Below are 24,898 nucleotides of genomic sequence, written 5' to 3' on the forward strand. Positions count from 1 at the left end.
ATTGAATTCCAATAAAATGGATAATTCTGCAATGTCTAACATTGTCCCCAGCTGTGTTTCTTTTTCTCCAATTCATAAAATAATAGTGTGTGATGAAGTCTTCTATAATGTCATAAACATTATGTTGTGAACCGTTGTTGCTGTCTGAAACAACATTTACTCTGCGCTCAGTCTGATACAAAAGACAGCGCCTGAACAATGATGGTGGAAAATGGATTTCCCTTGACAACTGCAGACACATAGCACAACTAATTCAACTCAAATGCAATTCATCTATTTGTATCCATTATGCTTTCCGCTACCAACATATAAACTAGGTGCTGTGTTTTTCTACTGTGTGGATTATAAAATTATTTAAAAAAACAACACACATTTCAATAAGGTGCTCTTTACTGAATGTTGAAAGGTTGCCCTAACTCGTAAATGGTGAATGGTTCCAGATAATGTGGTTTCGATAGTTTATCATGTAGAAAAAATACAAAAAACGGACTGTTATCCGTCATGCATTTCTCAACTCCTTGCGTGTGCTTAGGTCTGAAGGCTGTATAATCAAGTGTGTACACAAGATTTGAGTTCCCTTGGACTATGGGCCCTGTGAATGAATGTATATTAAAACTCAAGGCCCCCTATGTAATCAACTGAATGCTCTACCTGTAATAAACATGACCAGTCACTTAACTTGAAACAAATATGTAAAATAATTTAATTAAAAACCATGAAACCAAATATGAGTGTCGATGTTTTTGATATCCTGTGCATATCATATTTTACATAACATATCGTAACACTAAAAAGTTGCTAGTAATCTTATTATGAGAATAAATAGCTGAGAGAGATTATTATTTAAGTAAATATGATTTAGCATTGAGAACATCAGAGGGATAATGCTAGAAAGTGTGTTTCCCATTTGGACAATGCAATCATTATTTGGATTCAAAAGTGGAATTCATTTAAATAATGATTATTTTTCATGGTATAAAATAGAAAGACAAGTTTAAATTCGTAGAAAAATGCCTTACTTTATTAAATACATGACCGATACAAAATAAAATCTTCCCAACTAAAAAAGGCTGTACACTAGTTTGGCTTTATCATAAAAATGGAAATCTATGCTACCGTTCACATATTCACAAACCACCTTGTGTCTTGGTGTTCAATCAAAAATATATCCATATACATTATTTACAAAATGCAATGCAGTGTAAAAACTGACAATAATACAAAAATAACAACAAAATGATGCCAGACTGAACTATTAAAAAAACACGCAAACTTAAACATAGAGTATAAATAAGGTCCTTTCTCTCTCAATCAAAAAGGGGGGTGTTTATTTACAATGACTCTGAACATTAATGAGTCACCGGGGCCCTGAAACATCAAAAAGCCACCAGGTCTGCAACAGATCTAACGGACTCCAGACTAAAGGAAGGTCCTTTGTTTAACTCTTTTCGCTTCGTTTTTTGTTCTTTTAAATTGTACATAGTGCTTGCTTCAAGTGCTTTCAGAATACTCACCGCGCTCCCTGCATTATAAAGTGAAGAGCTAAGGGTTTCATGCTTGGTCGCAGTAGGGGGAGCTGAGGGGTGGGGGGGGGGAGGTTAGGAGAAGACGTGCCAGTTTTCGGACGCCTCCGGGACCACTACCAGGTCCAGGTCTGTGGTCACCTCCGCCTGGCCCACATGGTCGTCTTGGCCCAGCGACCCATCCTGCATTTGACCTGTTGGGGACGAAGACCGGGGTGGGGGGGGGGGAGGGGGTGATGCAGGGTGAGAGAGGGGGAGGCAGGGTGGGGGAAGGGTAAGGCGGGTTTGTTGTGGATCAAGTGCATGTTGAATAAAAATAATGGTAATGTCCATTGCAGATTTTGCCATTCAAACCACTTCGTCTGGAAACACCAACTCAAAATCGAGCAAAGTTTAAAGTTTGTTCGGAGGATACTTTAGTTTCAGAACTTGGAAATGGCGTTGTCAAAAAAAAGAAGGGGAAACCGTATCAGTGCATTGCGAGTATGCATCCTAATACTATTCGTTTCCAATACCAGATAAAACCCAGAGCGGATGTCATTTATTCATAAGCATCACGCATCCGCCCCCGTCTTCTGGAAACTCAGCAATTACATTGTCGACAATTATTCAAACTTTTAAGCAATGCAGCTATCAATACTCTTCGGGGAGTCATTTGAAAAGTTGGCCCGGATGAAGAGCTTTCCGAGTCCCTCCGTCTGAAGCATCCGTTTATGTTCCCTTTATTACCAATGATGTAATGATGTCGCTTATTTCCCATTAGCTGTCGTCGCGGTGGCTTCTGAGGCCGTCTCCTACACTAGGCAACGGCGAGAAATGATTCCTCGTCGTTGGCATAATCACCGCTGAGAGCGGCCAGATATAGACGGGCGGTTCAAGTGATCGGCGCTCAGGGCAGAGTCAAGCACAACGTATGTAACGGGGCATGTAACACTTAACACTTTACGCCTTAACAAGGGTCGCATGTGGTGCTCTTGATGCTGAACCCCGTTTAAATTAAAGGTTATGGACGACAAGGTATCTACTCCTTTCCGCCGCTGCTGGTTGTTTGACGCCACCGCCTTCGGACGTGAGGGAAAAGGTTCTTGAGGAGGCCGAATGCTTCTCAGCTAGAAGTTGGGACGTTGATACGTTGAGATGGGACACAACGTTTGAGGACGTGGAGAGAGAGTAGGGAGAGCAGGCAGCTTCCTAGATAGACTAGTCTCTTCAAGGTCAGTCTTCAGAGACGATAATTGGACTGTCTCATACTGCCGGAGGGTGTGTGTGTGTGTGTGTGTGTGTGTGTGTGTGTGTGTGTGTGTGTGTGTGTGTGTGTGTGTGTGTGTTGTGTGTCTGGGTGTGTGTCTGGGTGTGTGCGCGAGTGTGAGCGTGTGTGTGTCTTAAATGCAAACTAACCTCGGGCTACTCGTTCCGCTTTAATCAGAAAGTGGTCGTCAATCAGACGGGAAGATCATTAGATCGGCTTCATGAAATAATCTGATGAACGAGAAACGATTGCATGAATTCGAGAAAGTGACAAGGCAGCCCGGAGCCTCTTTGGAGAAAATACCGGGTTGGGTCTATGCGTTTGTTGTCTTGTATGCGTTTTAAATGAGTTTGGCTATTGCTGAAATATTCACGATGTCCAACAACGGGGGATTTCATTTCATTTTTTCATTTGAGTGCAGAGACAGGCCCCACTAAAGCTGAGCGGGTTACAATAACGAGATGCCAAGGTGCCTGCCAGTGTTTTGCGTCTGCACGCGCAACGTGTGTTCGCATGTACCTCTGAACGTGTGTGTGCCTCTCGAGACCACGTGAGCCCTCCGTTCCATCAAGTCAATCTGATTCAAAACGTTCCTCAAGGTTTTTCAAGTGAAAACAAGGAGGGCAGCGTGCTGGAAGGGACCTTGTACAAGGTTGTACCAGAAAGTTGTTTACTCGCTCGCGTGAAACACTTCCACACAACAACCCCTCTCGACGCTCCTGTCATGGACGTCCAGGGTGGGCCCTCTCCCCCCTCCGGCCCCACACGTGTGCACGTCTCTGCAGACGGCTCCACCTGTGGCGCTGGAGTAGCCCCAGCACGAAGAGGGCAGGGGGGTGTGATTGGGGGGGGGGGGGGGGTCTGGTGCTCACCGTAGCCGTGGGCCCTCTTCATGTGGTGCTTCATGTTGCTCTTCTGCGTGAACCTGATGCTGCACACGTCGCACTTGAAGGGCTTGTTGCCGGTGTGCTTCACCATGTGCACCTGCAAGGCACTCTTCTGGTTGAAGGCCTTGTCACACTGCGGACACTTGAAGGGCCGCTCGCCTGGAGGATGAGAGGGTAGGGACATAAGAACAAAGACGCGAACGCACACGCACGCATACAAACACACACACACACACACACACCACGGATCAGGGCGGGCGTTCGAGGGCTTGGCGCTGTGGCGTTCAGTCGATCCGATGTGGAATTCTCTGAAGAGTCAATCGCTGAGCAGCTGCATCATATCAGCTCATTACTAACAGTTACTCTGGTTGTTATGAGCTGATGTGATGCAACCACATGCACGCACAAATGCACGCACGCACGCAGGAGGACACACACACACGCACACAAGCAGGTGGACACACCCAGCCATAAAAGCTTATAATAAGCGACAGTGCTAAAGTAATACAGACTATAATTATGATAATGTTCCACTTAGAAAACAGCTCTAGAGCACTCTCTCCCCCCGTCTCCCTTCCTCGCTCTTGAGCTGGAGAGGTGCAGCGGAACGCTGTTGGTGAGATAAAGCAAACAAACAAGCCAGAACCAATAACCACTGACTGCCAGCCATGGATTACTTTACCATCATAAAATACAAGTGAACCCTTTTTAACTGCTCCAACTCAAACACTATTAGATTGAAAAATATAATAGAAGAACAGAAAGGGGCTGAGAGTTCTATGAAGGACGGGGGACCTTTGATCCCCAGGGTTATGCCCCAGGCCAACTCTCTGATACTTTTTAAAGCCATCCCCTTGGTTGTGTATGAGCGTTATAATGAGCGCTGTGCTGTACGAAATGCACCACACAGTCACAAACACCTCGCCAGCGCTGTCCCCTTATGAACACTTCGAAGGGCCCTCATAAACTAGTCGGCGGACGCCGTTCATTTTTTTAATATTTTCTCTTAATGACAGCCTTGTTTTACTAACAATGATAAAATGGCCTGCATTGCATAGTTGAAGATCTTTTAAAAAACATACAACCACTTTTGAGACAAACAATAAACACCGTTGTTGGTTTCGCTTCCCCTGTAAAACCTACGTAAAGGCAGTGTATCCTCAGTGTATCCTGGTGTAACCCTCGATACAGAGCCAGCAGGTTATCGTCTTCCCCTGGACCGCGGCTCCCCAGTACCGACATGCACAGACAAATTAACTAGAATTACAGATTATTTACCGACACGTTATCATAATGTCTCCGCCGTGCTTTAGGGAAAAGGGCATTTCCATGTATTTACCGAAATACATATTTCGCAGCCCTCGGAAAACACGTAATCAACCCTGTTTGATTGATTCAAACACAGTTTGATTACGCCGATTGTTCACAACACGCGGCTATGCTTTTAGTGACACGGTCACACTGGGGAGCGTTCCTGTGTTGCACGTTTTTAAAGCTGTCGTCGCACAAAAGCCCCGGGCAAAAACACAGATATAACCGCAGTTTGTTTTGTCTTCTTGGCATCTAATGCACCACAACAACTATTCAAATGCTCAAGTGGGCTTGATTGTGTTCTTCACAGATGCTCACCTCATTGGTGAATCATCATTAGCACAATCAATTAGCGCCCCCATCGATGCGATCCCATTCATGGTTGGTTAATCCACATGGACACACATGGAAAGATTGCTCGCCTCTGTGTGATGTGTGGGAATCGAGCGCAGATGGAACCACGTGCATATCGCCCATTCTTTTTACAAGCCTCTATTTTAAAAAAACTTTTGACGTAATGTATTCTAATGTAGTCTGTACTCTATGTTTTTAATAATTTCAATATTTTTAAAACAGAAATCTTCATGCACGTCATTGCAGAACCCAGAGCTGACGTGTGTGTGAAGAGTGTGTGTGTAGCAGCGTCACCTGTGTGTGTCACTGCATTGCCTTTGTGTGTCATGGTATGTGTGATTCACACTGTCTCCTGTGTGTGTCACAGTGCTACCTGTGTGTCATGGTGTCACCGGTGTGTGTCACAGTGCTACCTGTGTGTGTCACGGTGTTACCTGTGTGTGTCACGGCGTGTTTGATACACAGTGTCACCTGTGTGTGTCACGGTGTTACCTGTGCGTGTCACGGTGTCAACGCTGTGTGCCGCGGCGTTACCTGTGTGCGTGCGGTTGTGTCTCTCCAGCTGGGAGCGCTTGGCGAAGGCCTTGTCACACGAGGTGCAGCTGAAGACCCGGGGCTTCTGGGAGCTGGGCGAGGGCCCGGGCTGGTGGACTCGCTCGTGTTCCTGGTGGGGGGGGGGGGAGAGGGTGGGTGAGCACACACACGGACACACGCACCGTGCAATCACAAAGTATCCGGATAGTTTTCTACTTTTATTATGCTAGAGCTTTATTTTAAAAACCCCAGATTTGAAGCTTCATCTGATCAAATTGAAAACCACTCACACCCACGAACAGAAAAGTATTGCCAGCTAATTCGATCTCTTTGAGAAAAGAGGAAAACCTATTACTCATGAATTTCGATCAACTACGGTCGGGTAGGGACTGTGTTTCTTAACGCTTTTGCACCTTATCCTTTCATTCTTCTCTGTCTTGTACAGTTTATTTTGTAATTTCGTAAACTTTTACCTGATGTTATGTTTTCTGGCCGTTTGATTGTCTTTCGTCTCCGTGTCTATCTGTCTGTGTGTCGTTCATCTCTGTGTCTGTGTGTCTGCCCGTCTCTGTTTTTCTCTGTCCCTGTGTCTGTCCACCTCTGTGTCCGTGTCTTTGTGTCTGTTAGTCTGTGTGAGGGATTTTTCTAAATATTGAGCACGGATTTGCACCAGACTAGGTGGGTAGTTTGGCTACGAACCAAGTTACAAGTGGTTCACTTTTCAGGCCAATCAGCCATAGGGGGTGTGGCCCTGGGCGTGGCATATCCAAAAGGGTGCATCACTTCCTATAGATATCTGTAACCAAACCAGAAATGATCCTGTACGCTTTGTAAAGCGTTTGTGATGATTGTTGGGAGACCTCCCTCAGCCTTTTTAAATAAAGGTCATTATTTGTAACACTTAAGCAGTTCTTAAAAAAATCTTCAAAATCACATCCTTTCATTTCACAGAGCACTGGAGGTGTTTTGTTGCACCAAACACAGGGTAAAGGTCATGTGTGTCTCACTAAGTCTCAGTTCATTTATGAACTTATGAACTTACAAAGTCCATATCAGTGGGATTCCTTCAAAGGACTCCTTGTTTGGTATGGTATTTCCACTTTGGTATGAGCATCAGCACTCCACATAGAACAACACAGCCAATACCCCACAGCATGGCTCACATCCCCCTGTCTGTTCCCTCTGAGAGTCGTGCTTCAGCTCGAATCAAATCACATTAGCAATGAAAGATACCAGGATTTAATGTGGTAGTAAAACAAGAACCGATATATCTGCTTTCCACCCAGTTGTTCTCATCTGATTCGAGGCTCTTTATGATAAAGTTAAGAAATGTGTTTGTACTAGAATTATGCAACACACCTTTACACCAGTGCCTTTTTTCAGGGGGAATTCTGATCATTTTCAAGTTTATTTTTATCAAACGTTGAGTTATACATGATTTTTTCTATGTTGCATGAAAGACCACGATTCAATGAGTTCAACGAAAAAATGTATTTGCAAATACAAAGTAAAATACAGAAGTGACCTTGGCCATCCCAATTTTAAGGGAAATTCTAGTCCCCTTTGATAGTGAAACCCGCTATACAGATTTAATATACCATATTGATCTTGCTCCTGAAAATGGTATCTTCCACGTTATAGAATGTACACTGTCGCCGTGCCAATATCTTCCAACTGCACTTATTTGCGCAAGAGATTTTTTTTTTTTACATTTTCTCCATTTATAAAGCAGTACTTTGGCTGGTGAGTAACGGACGGTGCTCGCTGCAAGTTAGGCTGTGTGCGGGCATTGGGATTGCAGCCATAGGCAGCTGGACCTGACGGTATTCCAGGTTCCAGGTTGATATCCACAGTCGTTTAGGCAGGTCCTAAACGACTGTGGATGCCAACTCTCAGGGGTGATGTGTGACAGCCTTAACACCTCCCTGACACAGGCCAATGTATCAACATGTCTTAAGACATCCACCGTCATTCCGGAACCAAAAGCCCAGACGGTCACCTGTCTTAATGACTATAGACCTGTTGCTCTCACCCCAATCGTCATGAAAACATTTGAGAGGGTGGTAATGACACATATCAAGAACACCATTAACATCACCGTTCGACTGCTGATGCAGATTCAGACGTTATCTACCAAGCCTTCACACATCTGGAGCCTAGCAATTCATATGTGAGACTACTTTTTCTTGATTTTAGTTCTGCTTTCAATACAATCATTCCACAGACACTGATCAACAAGCTGTCAGCACTCGGTCTCGCTCCATCACTTTGCAATTGGATACTGGATTTCCTGACCAACATACCTCAGTCTGTTAGGATTAATAACCTTACATCCTCACCCACCATCCTCAACACCGGCAGTCCCCAGGGCTGCATGCTCAGCCCTCTACTGTACACACTGCTTACTCACGACTGCAGAGCACACTACGACAGTAATGTCATAGTTAAGTTTGCAGATGACACAGCCGTGATAGGTGTTATCGGCAATGGGGATGAGACGGCTTACAGGCAGGAAGTGAGCGGACTGGAACTGTGGTGCGGGGAAAACAACCTGATCCTGAACAGCAAAGAAGACGAAGGAGTTGATTGTGGACTCCTGCAGGAAGGACCCTACCCCTCCCCCCTCTACATCAACAACGCAGCTGTGGGGAGGGTTCACACATTCAAATAGAACTGCACCCTACCAACACAGGATAACACCATGCACATCATCAAGAAGGCCCATCAACGGCTGTACATCCTAATGACGTTGAAGGGGCAGACATGTCCATGGCCATACTTGAATCCTTCTATAGGTGTGTGGTGGAGAGTATCCTCACTTCCTGTATCACTGTGTGGTATTGCAGCTGCACAGCGGCAGAGAAGCAGGCACTACAGCGGGTGGTCAACTCCGCCCAGCGAATCATCAGCTGAAGATTGCCATCTCTATCAACCATCTACATCACCCGATGCAAGGACAGAGCAGCCTCCATCATGGAGGACTCCATCCACCCAGCACATGGACTGTTTACCCTCCTTCCCTCAGGCAGGAGGTTTCCTAGCATCCGGGCATGGACAACTAGGCTGCTAACCTTCTTTTAATATGTATTTTTTTATCTTAGTGTCTGTGTGTGTGTGTGTGTGTGTGTGTGTGTGTGTGTGTGTGTGTGTGTGTGTGTGTGTGTGTGTGTGTGTGTGTGTGTGTGCGTGCCCTCATTCTTTCAGCATGCATGAATTTCCCATATGTTCCGGCCCAGAGATAAACTATTTTATTTCCAGAAGAATTTATGTTAAACCACAGAGAATAATGGGTAAAGTAGTCCGGGAATGAAGGCTGTTGAAATAGGGATAGCTTACCATACGAAACACAAAACAGACAAGGTAGGACACAAACACATAGGGGCGAACAAGGGACACGGAGAGAGAGTGCCAGCCTGATGAGGCCCAATGTGATGTTGTGATGTTGAGATGATAACCAGACAGCAGGAATACAGAGCAGTCACACATCAAAAGGCTGGGAGTCCCTAACTGCACAAACTTGATATGTAATACCACCATATATATTGATGGAGACAAACACATTCATTCAAATGTTAATAGTGAGAATAATAATGGAGCTTTAGGTACCAAATAGACTCATAATATATACTCATATTAATCATGGAGCTTTTGGCAGCACTAACAACACCTCATCTCTGTGGGAGTCCCTCTGGGGTCTTGGGGGAGAGTCTAGTTTGGGTAAAACGGGATCCAGAATCATGCATAAGAAGACATTGTTATTGCCATAGATGTCAGACATTATGTGGTACTGTGTGAATGAGAGGAATGAGTCCCCCAATGAATGAGGGCAAAAAATGACATAGAATAAGGCTGTAGCATAAGGCAATGTGGAAAAAGCGGGGCGAATCCTCGTGCATGTGTGTTTTCTGATGCGGTCTCTATGGGTGTTGTTGTGCAGGGTCCACACATTCCTACAAGCTGGGGGGCTGGTTGGGATAAAGCCGTCATGCAGGACCTGTCACTTCGCCACAGACCCACCTGTCCTATCTCTCATCTCCACTGCCAAGCCGTCTACAAACCCATTCCCGCAGCAACACACCGCAGGAAAATATGAGCAAACATGGAGATGATTGACAGGTGAGGTGTAGCCAGGGCCCCCACCCCGGGCTTTTGATGATGCTCACGCTGCAGATTTCTCAAGAGGGAGGGATAAGACACCGGAAAGTTTATAGCAAATCAATAAGTCCCTTTTTTAATGACACGGTGGCTTTAGCTGACACGTGAACTGATCCCCCACTCCCACAATCACTTATATGCCTCAATGATCGCATGTCTTATAGTTTCACCATTGACCTGTGCATGTTTGTGTGTGTGTGTGTCTGGGTCTGTGTGTATGCATGTGTGTTGGGCGGTTTGTGTCCGTGTGTGTGTGTGTGTGGGTTTGTGTCTGTGCGTGTATGTGTATGTGTGCATGTGAGTGCGTATGCGTGTGCATGCTTGAGGAAACCAACAAGACATGACTGGGGGTGATGACCAGGGTAAGATTCAATTTCTCTCAGTTGGCAGTGGAACTAAATCGACTTAATCTACCCAGCTGTCAGTGATGAAGGGATCGTGCGTGTACCAGCCCTTAAAATATAACCCTCAAGGTTTCTCCAACCCTTACTGTGAGAGATCTATTGCCATTAGGCCATTTACTACTCCGCTTTATTCACGCTGCGAGGCATGGGCACACCAAACCCTGGTCATTAGTATTCTTTGTTCCCCTGCCAAATCAGACAAAGAGGTGAAAGCTCCTCGGAACAATAATTAAATGATACTATGTGGCCATCCAAAAGGCAACAAATTGGGTTACCAAAGGGAACTGGCCTCATCTTTCCCAACACTGGATGTGCTTTTAAAAATGCGATTAAAGATGAAGGCCGCAATCCATCTCTTCGACTAAGGTGGATTTTCCGATCTTCCGTTATGAGGCGTTATCAACCGGGGCTGCTTTGGTAAGTTGAACTTTTAACCGATCCTGTTTGAAGTATGGCAAACACATCTTTCTGATCAACAAAAGCTCTATGTGCAATTGTTTGATCTTCTTTACGAGAACCAATACCGTCCAGTTCGTTAAGCACTGTGGCGATAGTGGATTCAAATGACCGCTCCAAATCAGTGGCAGCAATCTTGATCATCTATTCATTGTGTCAAACCTCACACAAGACAAAAGGCTGTGATTGGCTCGACCCTTGCCAGGTCGGCTGGATATCTGTCCAAACGGGCGGTGGAACAGATGCATAAGCCAGAGCAAATAAAACATGTCTCTCAGAATTGTCAGTTGGCCGGGCTGATTTAATGTAGTGGAGGACCAGAAAAGGATTTATAACATGATTCTGTTTTTATTATCAGGCTACAGAACCCCTCGTCGTTACAGTTTGGCCAAAATCGGACGCACTTGAGGAAAAAACATGTCTTCATGCTGGCATGTGTGAAGCACCCATGAGAGGGTACATAAAGGAGAATGGAAGTTCTGGGAGTCTGTGGGTTTCGTCTGGTCCAGAGTGGCCATTAGCCTGTGCAGAGAGCATCGTTACAGATCCAGCAGAGCATTTTATTCTGCCAATGCAGGCTGGCTGTGGTGGTGATGGAGGTGGTGGTGATGGTAGAGGTGGTGCTTGTGGTAGTGGCGGTGCTGGTGGTGGCGGAGGGGTCAACACCCAGGGGAGAGAAATGGCAATGTTTGTGCTACTAAGACAAGAGAGAGAGGGGGGGGGGGTCCCACTGCTTGTGGGCAGAGCTCCGCAGCCCTTAGATGCATTACACTGTGTGTTAGTCCAAGAGGCTTGTCATAGAAGGGAGAAGGCGAGTGACCCTGAAATCAAATTCTCTGGAGTAAAGGCTTGTTCTTTTTATTCGGGAGTGGGAGTTTGAGGGAGGTCTCTCGAAAAGCCCACTTGAGAAAGAAACAAAGAAACGTCCTTGCTTCATCGACGCAAAAAGATAGTTTGTTCGCATCAGCTGGTACCCTCCTCGTCGATTGTGTGGTGCTGATTCATTCATCTTTGCTGTGGAAGGCCGGATAAGGGTTCCGGTTGACGAAACGAAACGGTTCCACTTCGTTTTTTTGGCCTCTTGAATTTCAGGTGAAGTGGAGGAAGCAATGGCCTTTTATTGCAGCACAGCCCAATCAAAAGGTCAAGGGAACTGAGTGCACACAGCACAAAATACCTTGCTTACACTGGTGGAGATTGGAACAGAGAAAATCCAACAGAGAATATAGAGAGCAAAGGTCTCCCCGACTAGTCTTAAGAGAAGTTCAGCTAAAGGTTCAGCGAATGGTTTTAAAAAGTCAACATGTGCAAGTCCCACACTCACACATGCGCACCCGTGCGTGGGTGTGTGTACGCATGTGTGCGCGTGTTAATCCCAGGTGCATCCTAAATTGGTGAAATATCAGTGTTCAGGAGTGTGTGTGTGTGTGTGTGTGTGTGTGTGTGTGTGTGTGTGTGTGTGTGTGTGTGTGTGCTTGCGTGTGTGTGTGCGCGTGTGTATGTGTGCGCGCATGTCCGTGTGCATGTGTGTGTATTCCCCTGCGTTTCGGTGTGTGTGTGTGTGTGCATGCGTGCGTGCATGCCTGCTTTTTAGTACGTGTGTGTGCATGTACCTTGAGGTGCGTGGCTCTCTTGAAGGCCTTGGTGCAGACCCGGCACACGTGGCAGCGGTCCTTGCCGTGGTTCTGCTTGCAGTGGCGCCGCAGTGCGTTGGCGTTCTGACACACCTGGCTGCAGTAGAAGCACCGGTTCCTCAGCTGCGACTCCTCCTGGGCCTCCTTCGCCCCCTGGACCGCCGGCCCGTCCTCCACAAGCTGTGGCACAGGCGTCACGCACACGCTCAGAATAGACTGCTGTGTGTGTGTGTGTGTGTGTGTGTGTGTGTGTGTGTGTGTGTGTGTGTGTGTGTGTGTGACCACAGAGAATGACTCATTCACGGGTTAGCTAGGGGAGGTTATTTTACAAGAGAGATCATGAACACACAACACAATACACTAGACATACACTGACGTGGAATCCGTTGTCTTGCGCTCCGTTGGCCCCCTGGGGTTGATGGCAGACCAGGAGGACCGGCTGCACCGAGCCGGCTGACTGCCCCTGCAGGCCCGCATCGGTCAGCACCCCTGGAAACGTCTGGCCCTAGAATGAAGGTGAAAAAAATCCTGTTTGGGAGCTGGGTGGGACATCACGATAATATTACCTTGAATTACTCCCGTTTTCCCCCCAGAACTCTCAATGTTACAACAAACATCATTCAGTCAATTTTTTTAAATGTTGGTCCCCACATTTGTGCTTGAACTTCTCACAAGAAGTGAGTTTGGGGCGCGAAACCTCTGTGGGCTAGCTCACGCTGCGCTGCGATACGCTACAGCACGCTACGATGCGGTATGCTACGATGCGGTATGCTGGCCACATACTTGAGAGTTGAGGTTGAGCGTCACCCCCTCCAACATGCCCTGCGCCTCGGCCAGGGTCAGAGTCACGCTGCCGTCGGCGGCCACGCCTCCCTGTGACATCACCAGGCTCTGTGACACGGCGGTGTGTGATAGGCTGGTGCTCGACGGAAGGCTGGTTACTGGGGGAGGAGAGAGAGAGAGAGTGAGAGAGCCAGAGAGAGGGGGAGAAGAGAGACAGACACAGATTGAAATACTGTAAACAGATACAGATAACTGAGGCGAACAAATATGAAAACACAGGCAAAGATGGATTGTCTATTTGAAAAGCCTCAAAATATTACATTTCAAAGCCAAATCAATGCAACACGTGTTCCTGGTTTACACCTGATGAGCACACAACTCAATTCTCATCAGGCACATCGATTTAAATAACTTAATCAACACCCCTACTTCTCGAGCTCAGTGCTGGCGGTAATGAAGAGATGATAGATGAGGATGGGGGGGGGATTTGATTATTCCTCAGCCTTTCCAAGAGAGACAATCAGACAAGCAGTTTTCAAAGGCGCCAAGCTCTTGACGCCACGGATCTCGCTCGCGTCTCGGTGACGCAAAGCCTGTTACCGGCTGATCACAGAGCCCTCCACACAGTGGAAGAGAAGGAGAGGCAGTGCTCTATTCATACACATCAAGCACGTCACAAAGCTTACAAAGAGACGCCTGCCTCTGAAGACAGCGACAGGAAGACTGGAGAAACGCTAACAAGTACACAGATGCGCCCAGTGTAAACATAGATTGAGTACATGACACAGATGTGAACATTAGCATATAACGCATGGGAAATACACACGCCGATGCATATTGATGATTTGATACACTTTTCAACATTTGCGTAAGATGCATGTGCACACGTACATGAGAATGTATCAGAGACGGGGATTTCAGTTTGCTGCTTGGGACTCGAGTCGCGATTAAGGCGCACACACAGTGACTCATGAATAAGCATTGTATATTTCTGTCCGCATCCTTAGGGAAATGTCTGACGAGAGGAATGTCATTCCTTGCGTAACCCTGTGCCTCGGCTGCGCCCAGCCTCAGGACCTATCGGTGATAAGCCATGTCGTTACCTGCTTGCCGATGACGCACAGCCCTACCTTGGAGATCCCACAACTTACATTCGCAATCCATCAGCATGCAGTCAAATCAGTCTAAACATGTATTCTGTACACAGAACACCATGATACATTAATGAGCATGGGTCTTAACTAATTATTTGTAATCCAAAGGTTAGTAACCTTCATAGAGGTAGAGGACTGACAACAGTGTAGCTGTCTCTGTTTCTCTGGCTGTGCTTATTGGTACGTGCAGAGCCTATCACAGCCAAAACTATCACATTTGATTATATGTTGGGTTAAATCAGTATTGAGTGTGAATTATCCATACAGTCTGGTATTAACCATTGAAGCTCCTTTTCCCTAACTAGTCCAAACCATACTCCATCATTGCTTCTTATCTTGAAGATATACACGCATTTCTGTCAGTGCAACATTAACTAGCAAATTGCAGCATGTAAAACCTGCAAACTAAAAACCCTGAACCCAGTTAGCACAGAAGGCTTACAATAAGAATAAACATCACATTGACACAGGGAACAAACAAATACTACAAACTAAATATTTTGATTAAAACGTTGATTCGGGTCCTAAAATATGTATCGATGTGTGTAGGCTTATATATTTTTAAGAAACCTGATAATAATATTATAAATTAATCATTAATTCATTCCATACAATTCAGTCATGTTGTTTGTATCCATTGACTGTATTCATATTTTACAAAGTTTGGAAATGGGCTGGCCTTATATTCACCATAAAGTAGTTATATTTCATACAATGCAGTCAGGTTCTATGTATCCATTTACTGTATTCATATTTTACAAAGTTTGAAAATGGGCGATTCTCAGACAAATGCTCTACATTTGGTTTGTTGGGGATGTAGCTGATCCTTCAACAAAGAGGTTGGATTGTTTGAGATTTCTGTAAAAAGTCACGAAAACAGTTCCATATTTACCATAACAATGTATGAAAATTGTGAAAACGTGTAAGATTGAGCACCTCCCATTGAGTAGGAAGGCTGGCTCAGCGTGGCTCATTCGTGTACACAAAGAGAGAGATAAGGGCTGGCCAGCATTTCCACCCTTTGACCTGGAATGGTGTTGGGTCACTCTTTCTCCATTCAACTCCAGCGAAACTAACCACAGGCCGTTAGAGGAACTACATGCTAGTCTCTTCCGTGAACCTCCTGCAGGCCTTTAGAGGATATTTATGCAAGTCTCTACTGTAAACCGCCTAGAAGCCGTTGTTGGATCTAAATTATTTTCACTAACATGAACCATCTGCAGGCTAGAGGAGGAACTACATGCTAGTCTCTATCATGAACCACCTATAGGTCAGAGGAACTACATACTAGTCTCTATCATAAACCAACTATAGGTCAGAGGAACTACATACTAGTCTCTATCATGAACCACCTATAGGTCAGAGGAACTACATACTAGTCTCTATCATGAACCAGCTATAGGTCAGAGGAACTACATACTAGTCTCTTCCACATCAGCCTCAAAAACAGGTGGTGATGGCTGTTACCTACCTGTCAGGCCGGTGTTGTTGGGGCACTGAGGCAGCAGCTGGTCGCTGGGGATGGTGAGTGTGGCGCTGGTGGTCTGGGAGTTCAATGGGGATGTCAGCCTGATCCCGCTGTTCATTTCCTGTCCACCTGAGGCGCTGTGCTGGGGGAGCAGGTCCTGACCTACCAACCAACATGGTGAAAAACTTGGGTTAATTCATGTTCAAACTTCACTGTTCAAACATACAATGCATGTTTCTTAGATCTTAAGCAATTGCCCGCCATTCAAGTGTTCATCAAATGTAAATTAATACAGCATTTATCATTTTTTCTGACATGTATGTATAGCCAAGAAAATCAATAAAGTATACTGGTGTATATTTTTACACTGTCTCTCGCCGCTATCGCTCTATGATGGTAACGAGAACTGTTGAAGCCTGTTGACTTCAAACAGCAAATGGTAAGTAAGGCAATGCCATCGATTTTTGTAGTTGTCTTAATGTTTTATTCTAAATGTTACAAATATTTGTAACAGGTTATGGAGAGTACGTTTTTAGAATAACCATAGCATTTGTCAGCTATAAGTGATTACAATGCTCTGTTATAATATCTATTTTGAGCAGACTGCCCTTGGCAATCGAGGTTTGAGACTGCACTCTGCTCATTCATGACCAATCAGGGCATCATCATCCCTGATTTGTTTCTGGCCTTCCATTCAATCAAAGTTGCGTTAAATGGAACACTTCTCAACGGCTGAAAAAACTGAAAGGGAGGGCACGCTTATCTGTTTATGTCAATAGTTTCAAAATCTTGCTCGCTTCTGCTCTCTTCAAAGATGTCTCTTTATTTAAAACTCCAAAATAACACCAAAAGTAGTTTTAAACCTTACTGTGACAATATTACATACATACGTATGTATTCCATCTTTATAAACCAAATCATCTAAATATTGGCCTTGACTTCCCCCCTGAGCTCAATTCTTAGACAAACCCACAGTAAAACTCCCATGCAGCCAAGGGTGTTAAAGTACACGGCGAAAAGTATATAAACACAGATCAAATTGGCAGTTGGAAGTCAAAAATATGTGGAGGAGAAAAAGATTTAAACGAGAAAGATGCACTGTGCGGTTTCATGTTTGGCATCCATCTGTGACTGAGGAGCTGGTGGGGATTATAGGGCCGGCTGAAGTGCCTGGTTAGTGGTCTATCTCACCCCCTACCTCAGGGACCTGGCGGGAGGCTCAAGTGAGTGGAGCGGGTTGTCTGGCGAGCAGAAGGTTGCTGGATCGCTCCCCGGCTCCCCCTCCTAGCCAAGCGCTGAAGTGTCTCTGAACAAGATGCCTAAATCTTAATATACATTCGCCATGAATGAACTGCACGATCCTGCCTCGACCATAAATTACAGGGCCCCTGCGGCACGATGCATGCTGCTCTTGCCTTAAAGGGCGTTCGCGAGCATGACGGCATGTAGCTCAGCAAGTAGAGGGGGTTGGCTGGTAACCGCAAGGTTGCTAGTTTGATCCCTGGCTCCTCCTAGCTGAGTGTCGAGGTGTCCCTGAGCAAGGCACCTAACCCTAAACTGCTCCGGACGAGCAGGCTATCGCCTTGCATGTCTGACGCCGCTGTCGGAGTGTGAATGTGTGCATGAATGGTTGAATGACATGATATTGTGAAGCGCTTTGGGCGGCAAATGGTTAATACAAAAGCTCTACATAAATGCAGTCCATTTACCATTGACCATGACCTGCGTCCACGGCTCTCGACATGCTGGCTTTTGTCTCGCGCTGTTGACGCCACCGTCGTGGTGGTGTGTGTACGTAGGGGTGGTATCGGTTGTCAAGGCAGTTTTACCTGATATGGTGAGCGTGATCTCCTGGGTGTTGGCTGGCCCCACGGCCTGGCCCTGATGCTGGGCCTGGGCTAGAGCCTGGGTCAGGCTGGAGTTGTTGATGGTCAGGGTGATCTCGTGCCCGCCTCCACCGACGCCACCCATCAGCCCCGATGCTCCGATCACGTGGCTGAGATCCTGGGAGCCTTGGGGGGGGGGAATTGTGAATTGTTGAATTGTGGCGGTCATGCCGCGTTTCATCTCTTTGTTGTCTCTTCTTTGAACGACGGCTTTCATTCTCCAGTCTCGCAATAACTTCGATCTGACAAGCTTTGGGCGTCTTTGCTTCTTTGTTCTCCATGTGTTTCAAAGTAGGTAGACCGCGAAGGGAACATCACCCACAGACACCCTGGGCTGTGTTGCCGTGGGTGGCAGTGCTTCTGATCTGGCTGAGGATAAGCACTCTTGCTTAAGAATACAGAACAATCCTGTCTCGTCTAGCAGGGTTTCTCACTGTGGTATTACATTGAGCTCCAAAAATAGATGCTTTTATTGGCATTGAATATTATTCGCCACAAAAGAAAATTGTGATTGAAAAAATATAGATTTATATTTGTAAAGGACGGAGTACAAAGAGGGGCACTACCAGTGCTCCTCTTTGTACTCTTCACAAATGTTAACCTTTACTCTTTCAATCACAATTTTATTTTGTGCATATTCAATTGGTTCCAGTGCTCCTCTTTGGGCCATGACCTACCAGGGGCGTCTGGGTCTCCCAGGCCAGCCATGGTGACCTGCGCCGGGCTGATGGTGGTGGGCTGCAGGGCCAGGCTGGTCAGCGGGTGGAGGACCACGTTGGTGGGCCCCCCGTGGTCGGTGCCTGAAGTCATCAGGTGACCCCCGGAGTGGGAGATGAGGCTCCCGTCAGCCCCCAGCGAGTGGGAGAGGAGACCCCCTTGCTGCAGGGTCTGTTGGAGTAGGGCGGGGTCGATCTGAGAGAGAGAGAGAGAGAGAGAGAGAGAGAGAGAGAGAGAGAGAGAGAGAGAGAGAGAGAGAGAGAGAGAGAGAGAGAGAGAGAGAGAGAGAGAGAGAGAGAGAGAGAGAGAGAGAGAGAGAGAATGGATTGTTGAGCAACAGTTGAGAAACTTGTGAAACCAAATCAATGCCTTCTCTTTATGGCATTAGATAAAGTTCACTTCTCGTGGCATCTGGATTGGAAATCGGTGGCAGCCTCCTGGTGAGCAATAACTATGAATACGGCTGCCCCCCCCCTCAACCGCAGCAGACGGAGAGATCTCTGACAGATTGCTTCAAGGGAGGGCTGGAACTTCTCCAATACCAAACTTTTTAAACTGCTTTAATAACACTCTTCTGGATGTGGCACAGCGCTTCAGGAGGGAAGACTGAAACTGTACGTTTTTTAAAAGTTTTCCTTTTGGGGGTCGGGGGAGTTGTGGGGTCCGGTGCTGCCCACCTGCAGCGTGATGTTGTTGATGGTGGTGCCGGCGTCCATGCCCGAGATCTGGACGTTGGGACACACCAGGTTGGTGGGGGTCAGCTGCAGGTGGATGCCCTCCAGGGTGGCCAGGCCGTCGGTCAAGGACACGGTCAGGTCGCCCCCTGCGAAACACACACGCGCATGCAGGCACACACACATACAAATGCACACAGACCCACGCAGTCGCACACACACAACCATTGTCAACCAGGGATCCCCAGTGATATAACAGTATGCCGTGCCACAGTGTTTATACCTAATGATGTCTCAACACTTTAACAACATTTTCCATGAAATGGCTTGGTTTCCATTTTGTTTTTAAAAAAATAAGAATGTTGATGAAATTAAATGAAATTAAATTTAATGAAAGTGACAGGGTGAAAGAGAGAGACCTAAAGAACGAGAAAGAGAGAAAGAGAGAGAGAGACTAAGTGGACAGAGACTATAGTCTACAATAGTGATGCAAGTAATATTTCTATGAGGTCACTACCGCCCGACCCAGGGATCCTTACAGCCCTGCGACCAAAAGGAGCCTCATTCACCACTTTAAGGACAATCACACACACAGACACACACATAATCACTCAGGACCATGCATGCATTGCAGACACACACACACACACCGAGGGCCAGACTCTATGCTGTCTCCCCCTGGCAGTTATAAAATAACATATCAGGAGTCCTGGCAAGAGTGACAAAAGAGCTTTTGAAAATGATATTCAATTTCCTACTCTTTGAGTCCTCCCCTGTACCCCCTCATTTTGTTCTCCATCTTATTTCCCCTGCCCCGCCCCCCTCTCCCCCATCTTCCTCTTCGTGCCCCAGAGTGCAAAATGTATTTCACGGCTGCTGTTTTCGACATTCATGCGTTTATCCGTCACGAACACATTCAGCGCCGGCTGCTGCTTGATTATCTCCTTTCCCGCTGCGCTAACTTTGGAAACCCCACCGCTTAGCAATCACACAAAGCTACACGCACAGCATGTTTCGGGTTCGCACTTCTATATACGGATGGCAGATCGATGGGTGCATCCTCAGCCAGGACAAAAACTATGGAAGTATATGAGACCCTCACAGACAGGTCCACTCCCACATCTGCATAAGCTTAAGGAGCTAACTCCTTTAGTCCCAAAATGTTTCAACGGTTAACAACCCCATCAATCTAACCAGACCGAAAAGGCTTGATGCCCTGCTGGTCCCGCTGATACACCCCCACTTCCCAGTGCTAATAGAAATCTATCTGCTGTCCTTTCAATTACGCTCAGGAAATGTACTGTGTGTGTGCGTGTGCGTGTTTGGTTTCTCATTTCGGACCAATTTGTCATCCTTATTATATTATGTTGCATTATGTTATATTCTGTACACACTTTTCTGATCTCATATTACCCCGCAACAAACGCCTTGCATGGGGATCTCACTTGGTCAACACAAACAGACCACACTCTGGGACTGTGGCCCGGATCTGGAGCCTACCCGACATGGAGGCCGGCAGGATGGCCTGTCCCACCAGCCCCTGCTGCAGCAGGCTGGGGTCGAACTGGCCCGTGAGCACATGGTTCCCCGGGAGGTAGATGTTGGGGTCCGAGCTGGAGGCGTGCAGGAGCCCCACCGACTGGAGGCCCTCTGTGCCCAGCTGCTGGTGGTGGTGCTGGTGAAGGTGGAGGTGCCGGCCGGCTCCTGAGCCCTGGCCCCCGTCCGCGTCCTGTCCCTGGTGGTTGGCGTGTCCCCCGATGGAGGAGGTGGAGGTGGTGGAGTTGGAGGAGGAGGAGGAAGAGGAGGAGGCGGCCGCGGCGTTCCTCTTGGACCGGCGGATCTCCACGTTGGGCCGGTAGTGGCACTGGATGTGGGTCTTGCGGTGTCCGGAGGTGCGGAAGCGGAGCTCGCAGAAGGGGCACTTGAAGGGCTTGGAGCCCGTGTGCAGCCTCATGTGGACCTTCAGGCTGCCCTTGGTCGAGAAGGAGGTGTTGCACATGTGGCAACTGAACAGCTTTTGACCTTCAGCGGAGAAACACACAGAGAAACAGGCTTTGGAGGCAAACCCCAGTGGACCAATACAGAGAAACAGGCTTTAGAGGCAGGTCTCAGTGGAGAAAATATACGCAGAAACAGGCTTCAGAGGCAGGACTCAGCAGACAAACTCAAAGAGAAACAGGCTTTAGAGGCAGGACTCAGCAGACAAACTCAAAGAGAAACAGGCTTCAGAGGCAGGACTCAGCAGACAAACTCAAAGAGAAACAGGCTTCAGAGGCAGGACTCAGCAGACAAACCCAAAGAGAAACAGGCTTTAGAGGCACTCAGCTGACAAATATACTGCTTTTCAACCGCAGACTTGAAATAGACCTAGGAAGACTATATAATAAGAGATCTGCTTGATGAGATGATCTTTTAACTTGACATTACATCCAACCGTTCACGTTAAAAAGTTAATTAATTTTGAGGGCAGAAGAGCGTAGTGGGTCCATTGACAAATTGGTTCTGGTAAGAGGAGAATTTCCATTTAAGACCACCGTTCCATTCCACTCTATTCCCTTCTCCTGGGTCTCCCTGCCCAGACGTCTGGAAGTGGAATTGCATTTACGTAATCACACAACTAATGACATGAACGTAATGACTTAGTACAAGGGGAAGTGAAAAGCTGATGAATGTGTTAAGAAACCACCATGCCAAAGATGCCCTCATGTTCCCTACTTTCCAGGACTGTATTGGAGGCTAAACACGTGTAAGCGGCATTTTCGCATCTCTAAACAGAGTAAACACAACTTAAGAATTTGCTAGTGTAAAGAGTTGTTATTTTACCAGCGCAAGCCGTAGCATTTTCTAAATTGTGCTGCATTTTCAGCATTTATGGTATCTGTGACACGGTATCTGTGACCAATCTGCTAGACAGCACTATCGGTCAAAGGTTGACTGGCGTGTCTGGATTCCTATCTTATCGATATACAGCAATTTCTAAATCAAAAAGGAAAGCCTCTTCCTGTTGTTGCCACAGAGAGGAGGAACAGAGAGAGGAGAGAGAGAGGGTAGACAGAGAGAGGAGAAACAGAGAGAGGAGGGACAGAGAGAGGAGAGACAGAGAGAGGAGAGACAGAGAGAGGAGAGACGGAGAGACACAGAGAGGAGGAACAGAGAGAGGAGAGACAGAGCGAGGAGAGACAGAGCGAGGAGAGACGGAGCCAGGAGAGACGGAGCGAGGAGAGACGGAGCGAGGAGAGACAGAGAGAGGAGTGACAAAAACAAAATAATAATAACAATCCAATACAGCAGGTCTCTGCACGCTCTCCTCTAGACGTGACGACCCCAACACAGACGGGAGCTGAATTCGGAATTTGTCCCTGACCCTGAACAGAGAGAGGGTCAGGGATGTTGATTGGATTTTGAGTTGCACGGAGTGGTTGGAGAGCTCAGCGGCTGACCTGTGTGTGTCTTCACGTGGCAGTCCAGAGTGGACTTGACGGTGAAACTCTTTCCGCACTCGTCACATTTGTACGGCCTTTCCCCCGTGTGGATGCGAATGTGCCTAAAAGACAGAGAGGCAGAGAGAGAGCAGGTAAGAGACAGGGGAGTGGGAGGTCATTAAATACAAGAAAAAGTGCCTTGTCATATTTGCTCACTGGGAGACAAAATATAATGAAAACCAAATATAATTCAGGCGGAGTAAGCCACACACACACACACACGCACACGCACACGCACACACACACACACACACACACACACAGGAACGTCTCTTGCCATCACCGCCCCACTGCAGTTAGTCTTGCAAATTCTTGGAAACAAATTCGGGCGGCTGGGAAATTAAAAGTGGCAACGCACTGGCCATATTAACACATTTGTCTCTGGAAATGGAAAGACGTGGGCTGAGAGAACTAGGTGAAAATTGCCCCAATCATTTTAAACCGCTGTTCGCTAATTCATGAGCTTGAGGAACAAAGAAAGAAAGGGCTAGATGGAGAATTTTTAAATCAACGATTAATTACAGCAAATAAACCATTTATTATTAAAGTGACGGACAACAGGATTGAACAATGAAAAATAATCATAACATATCACAGAGAGTAAATAAAAAATGTCTTTCGTTCTGTGTTATAGGGACACTGTCTCTTTAAGAATCACGTGATTTCTGTGTTGATATGCCAGTCGGTGCGATGTTTAAATTTAACGTTTTTTATATGAACAAATGAACGCCGTTGCTTGTCGAGGTGAGAAATTGTCTCTTCCCTTATTTTATCGCAATTTCTACAGTCTAAAGACAGAACGTGTTACCTGGCAGAGTTTGTCGACGTATTTAAAAACAACTTCTTACCTGGACAAGTGTCGCTTCGGTGTGTACGTTCTTACCTGCGCGTGTGCCGATGGCGGAGCCGTTAAACGTCTTTACCTGTGCGTGCGTGCGTGCGTGCGTGCGTGCGCTCTTCCGTGTATGTGTCACTGCCTTTGTGTTGACGTGCGGTGTGTGCGCGTGCTTGTGTTTGTGTGTGTGTAGTGTGTGCGCATGTGTGTGCGTTTTCGTGTATGTTCGTGCGCATGTGCTTGCTTGCGGTGTATATATATTTGCGTTCGCGCTTGGCACATGCGCACTTGAGTAACTGGTGCGACAGGCCTGCTATTATAGTAGTAAGATTATCTTATTTTATATATAACATGATTTGCAAGATGTTTTGGTGAGGCCAGGAGAGGCTGCTAAGATGGTTCGATCACCCAGTCATGTTAAAAAGGACAAAAACAGTTCAACAAAATGATAAAAATACTAACCAGGTGGAAAACTTCAATGTTCGAATGAAGACTAACAAGTGTGTGAACATAATTCAAACGCAAAGAAAAAAAATAATTCTAAACGTGAACTTTACCTGACGAGGTCGCTGGGCTTCTTGAAGCTCTTGGGGCAGAAGTTGCAGCAGTTGGCGAATTTAGGCTCCGCCTCCAGCTCCACATCCTTGTCCTTGATCTCGCTGATGCGGTCACGCTCCGCCGCCGACTGCGACAGCACTCGCTCCGACACGGTGGCCGTGTCGCCGGGGTCGTTGGCCAGCGCCGCCGCCTGCTCCTCCGTGAAGGTGATGATGTTGGCGCCCCGCCGCTTGCCTAGGGTCCCCCGACTCTCTTCGTCTTCGTCGTCATCCTCGTCGTCCTCCTCCTCCTCTTCCTCTTCCTCCACCGCCATGTTGGCTCCGTCCAGATCTACGACTGGGGGTGTTTGATAGCGTTGGCGCATACAAGTTAGCAAAAGGGTCTGAAACTGCTTCGGTTTCAGACCCGAAGCAGTTGGTTATTCAACAACTAGAAATGTGGAAATGTGATTCACATGAATGCACAAATTAGCCGAGGAAGCAGATGAATCTGCCAGTTCGTATTCCATTTGCTTGGCATATGCGTCTGGCCGTTTGGACGGGTTTCTGGCCGAACACAACCGTTTGTCGGGATCACAAACACCCCGAGGGTGCCCTAAGGGAGCGTCAATGAGGCATTTTTGGAAAACAACAAATCTCTGCCACTGATGTGTCAACCGTTGTGTTGCAGTGATTAGAACCAGGTCTATGCGATCGCATCCAGAGGCATTTTGGAAGTTCAAAAAATTAACTGAGATGTGAAACTAATGCTTATTTGAAAATCGGTCTGCGTTGTCCGGCCAGAGAGAGACTGAAAAAACCTTGGCAGGAAATACAGGTAGCATAGCAGAATGAG

At 46.8% G+C, this 24,898-nt stretch overlaps 1 protein-coding gene across 3 annotated transcripts in view; it reads right to left on the reverse strand.

The window, feature by feature from the left end:
* Positions 1-1,041: 1,041 nt before the first annotated feature.
* znf236 (zinc finger protein 236) overlaps positions 1,042-24,898 on the reverse strand; it is a 51,783-nt gene continuing 27,926 nt past the window's right edge. For 2 of the 3 annotated variants that reach the window (XM_079729204.1, XM_079729203.1), the window contains exons 20-32: positions 24,064-24,400; positions 22,630-22,733; positions 20,690-21,211; positions 19,193-19,338; positions 18,476-18,710; positions 17,742-17,924; positions 15,916-16,074; positions 13,291-13,448; positions 12,878-13,012; positions 12,487-12,687; positions 5,859-5,988; positions 3,645-3,818; positions 1,042-1,717 (exon numbers count right to left, since the gene is read on the reverse strand). In XM_079729204.1, the coding sequence (XP_079585330.1) occupies positions 1,599-1,717; positions 3,645-3,818; positions 5,859-5,988; positions 12,487-12,687; positions 12,878-13,012; positions 13,291-13,448; positions 15,916-16,074; positions 17,742-17,924; positions 18,476-18,710; positions 19,193-19,338; positions 20,690-21,211; positions 22,630-22,733; positions 24,064-24,400 (2,603 nt within the window). In that variant the 3' untranslated portion in view covers positions 1,042-1,598. The remainder of the gene's footprint in view (positions 1,718-3,644; positions 3,819-5,858; positions 5,989-12,486; positions 12,688-12,877; positions 13,013-13,290; positions 13,449-15,915; positions 16,075-17,741; positions 17,925-18,475; positions 18,711-19,192; positions 19,339-20,689; positions 21,212-22,629; positions 22,734-24,063; positions 24,401-24,898) is intronic. The other variant, XM_079729205.1, reaches the window with a different exon arrangement.

The sequence above is a fragment of the Pollachius pollachius genome (assembly GCF_949987615.1).
Source record: "Pollachius pollachius genome assembly, chromosome: 1".
Taxonomy (NCBI): domain Eukaryota; kingdom Metazoa; phylum Chordata; class Actinopteri; order Gadiformes; family Gadidae; genus Pollachius; species Pollachius pollachius.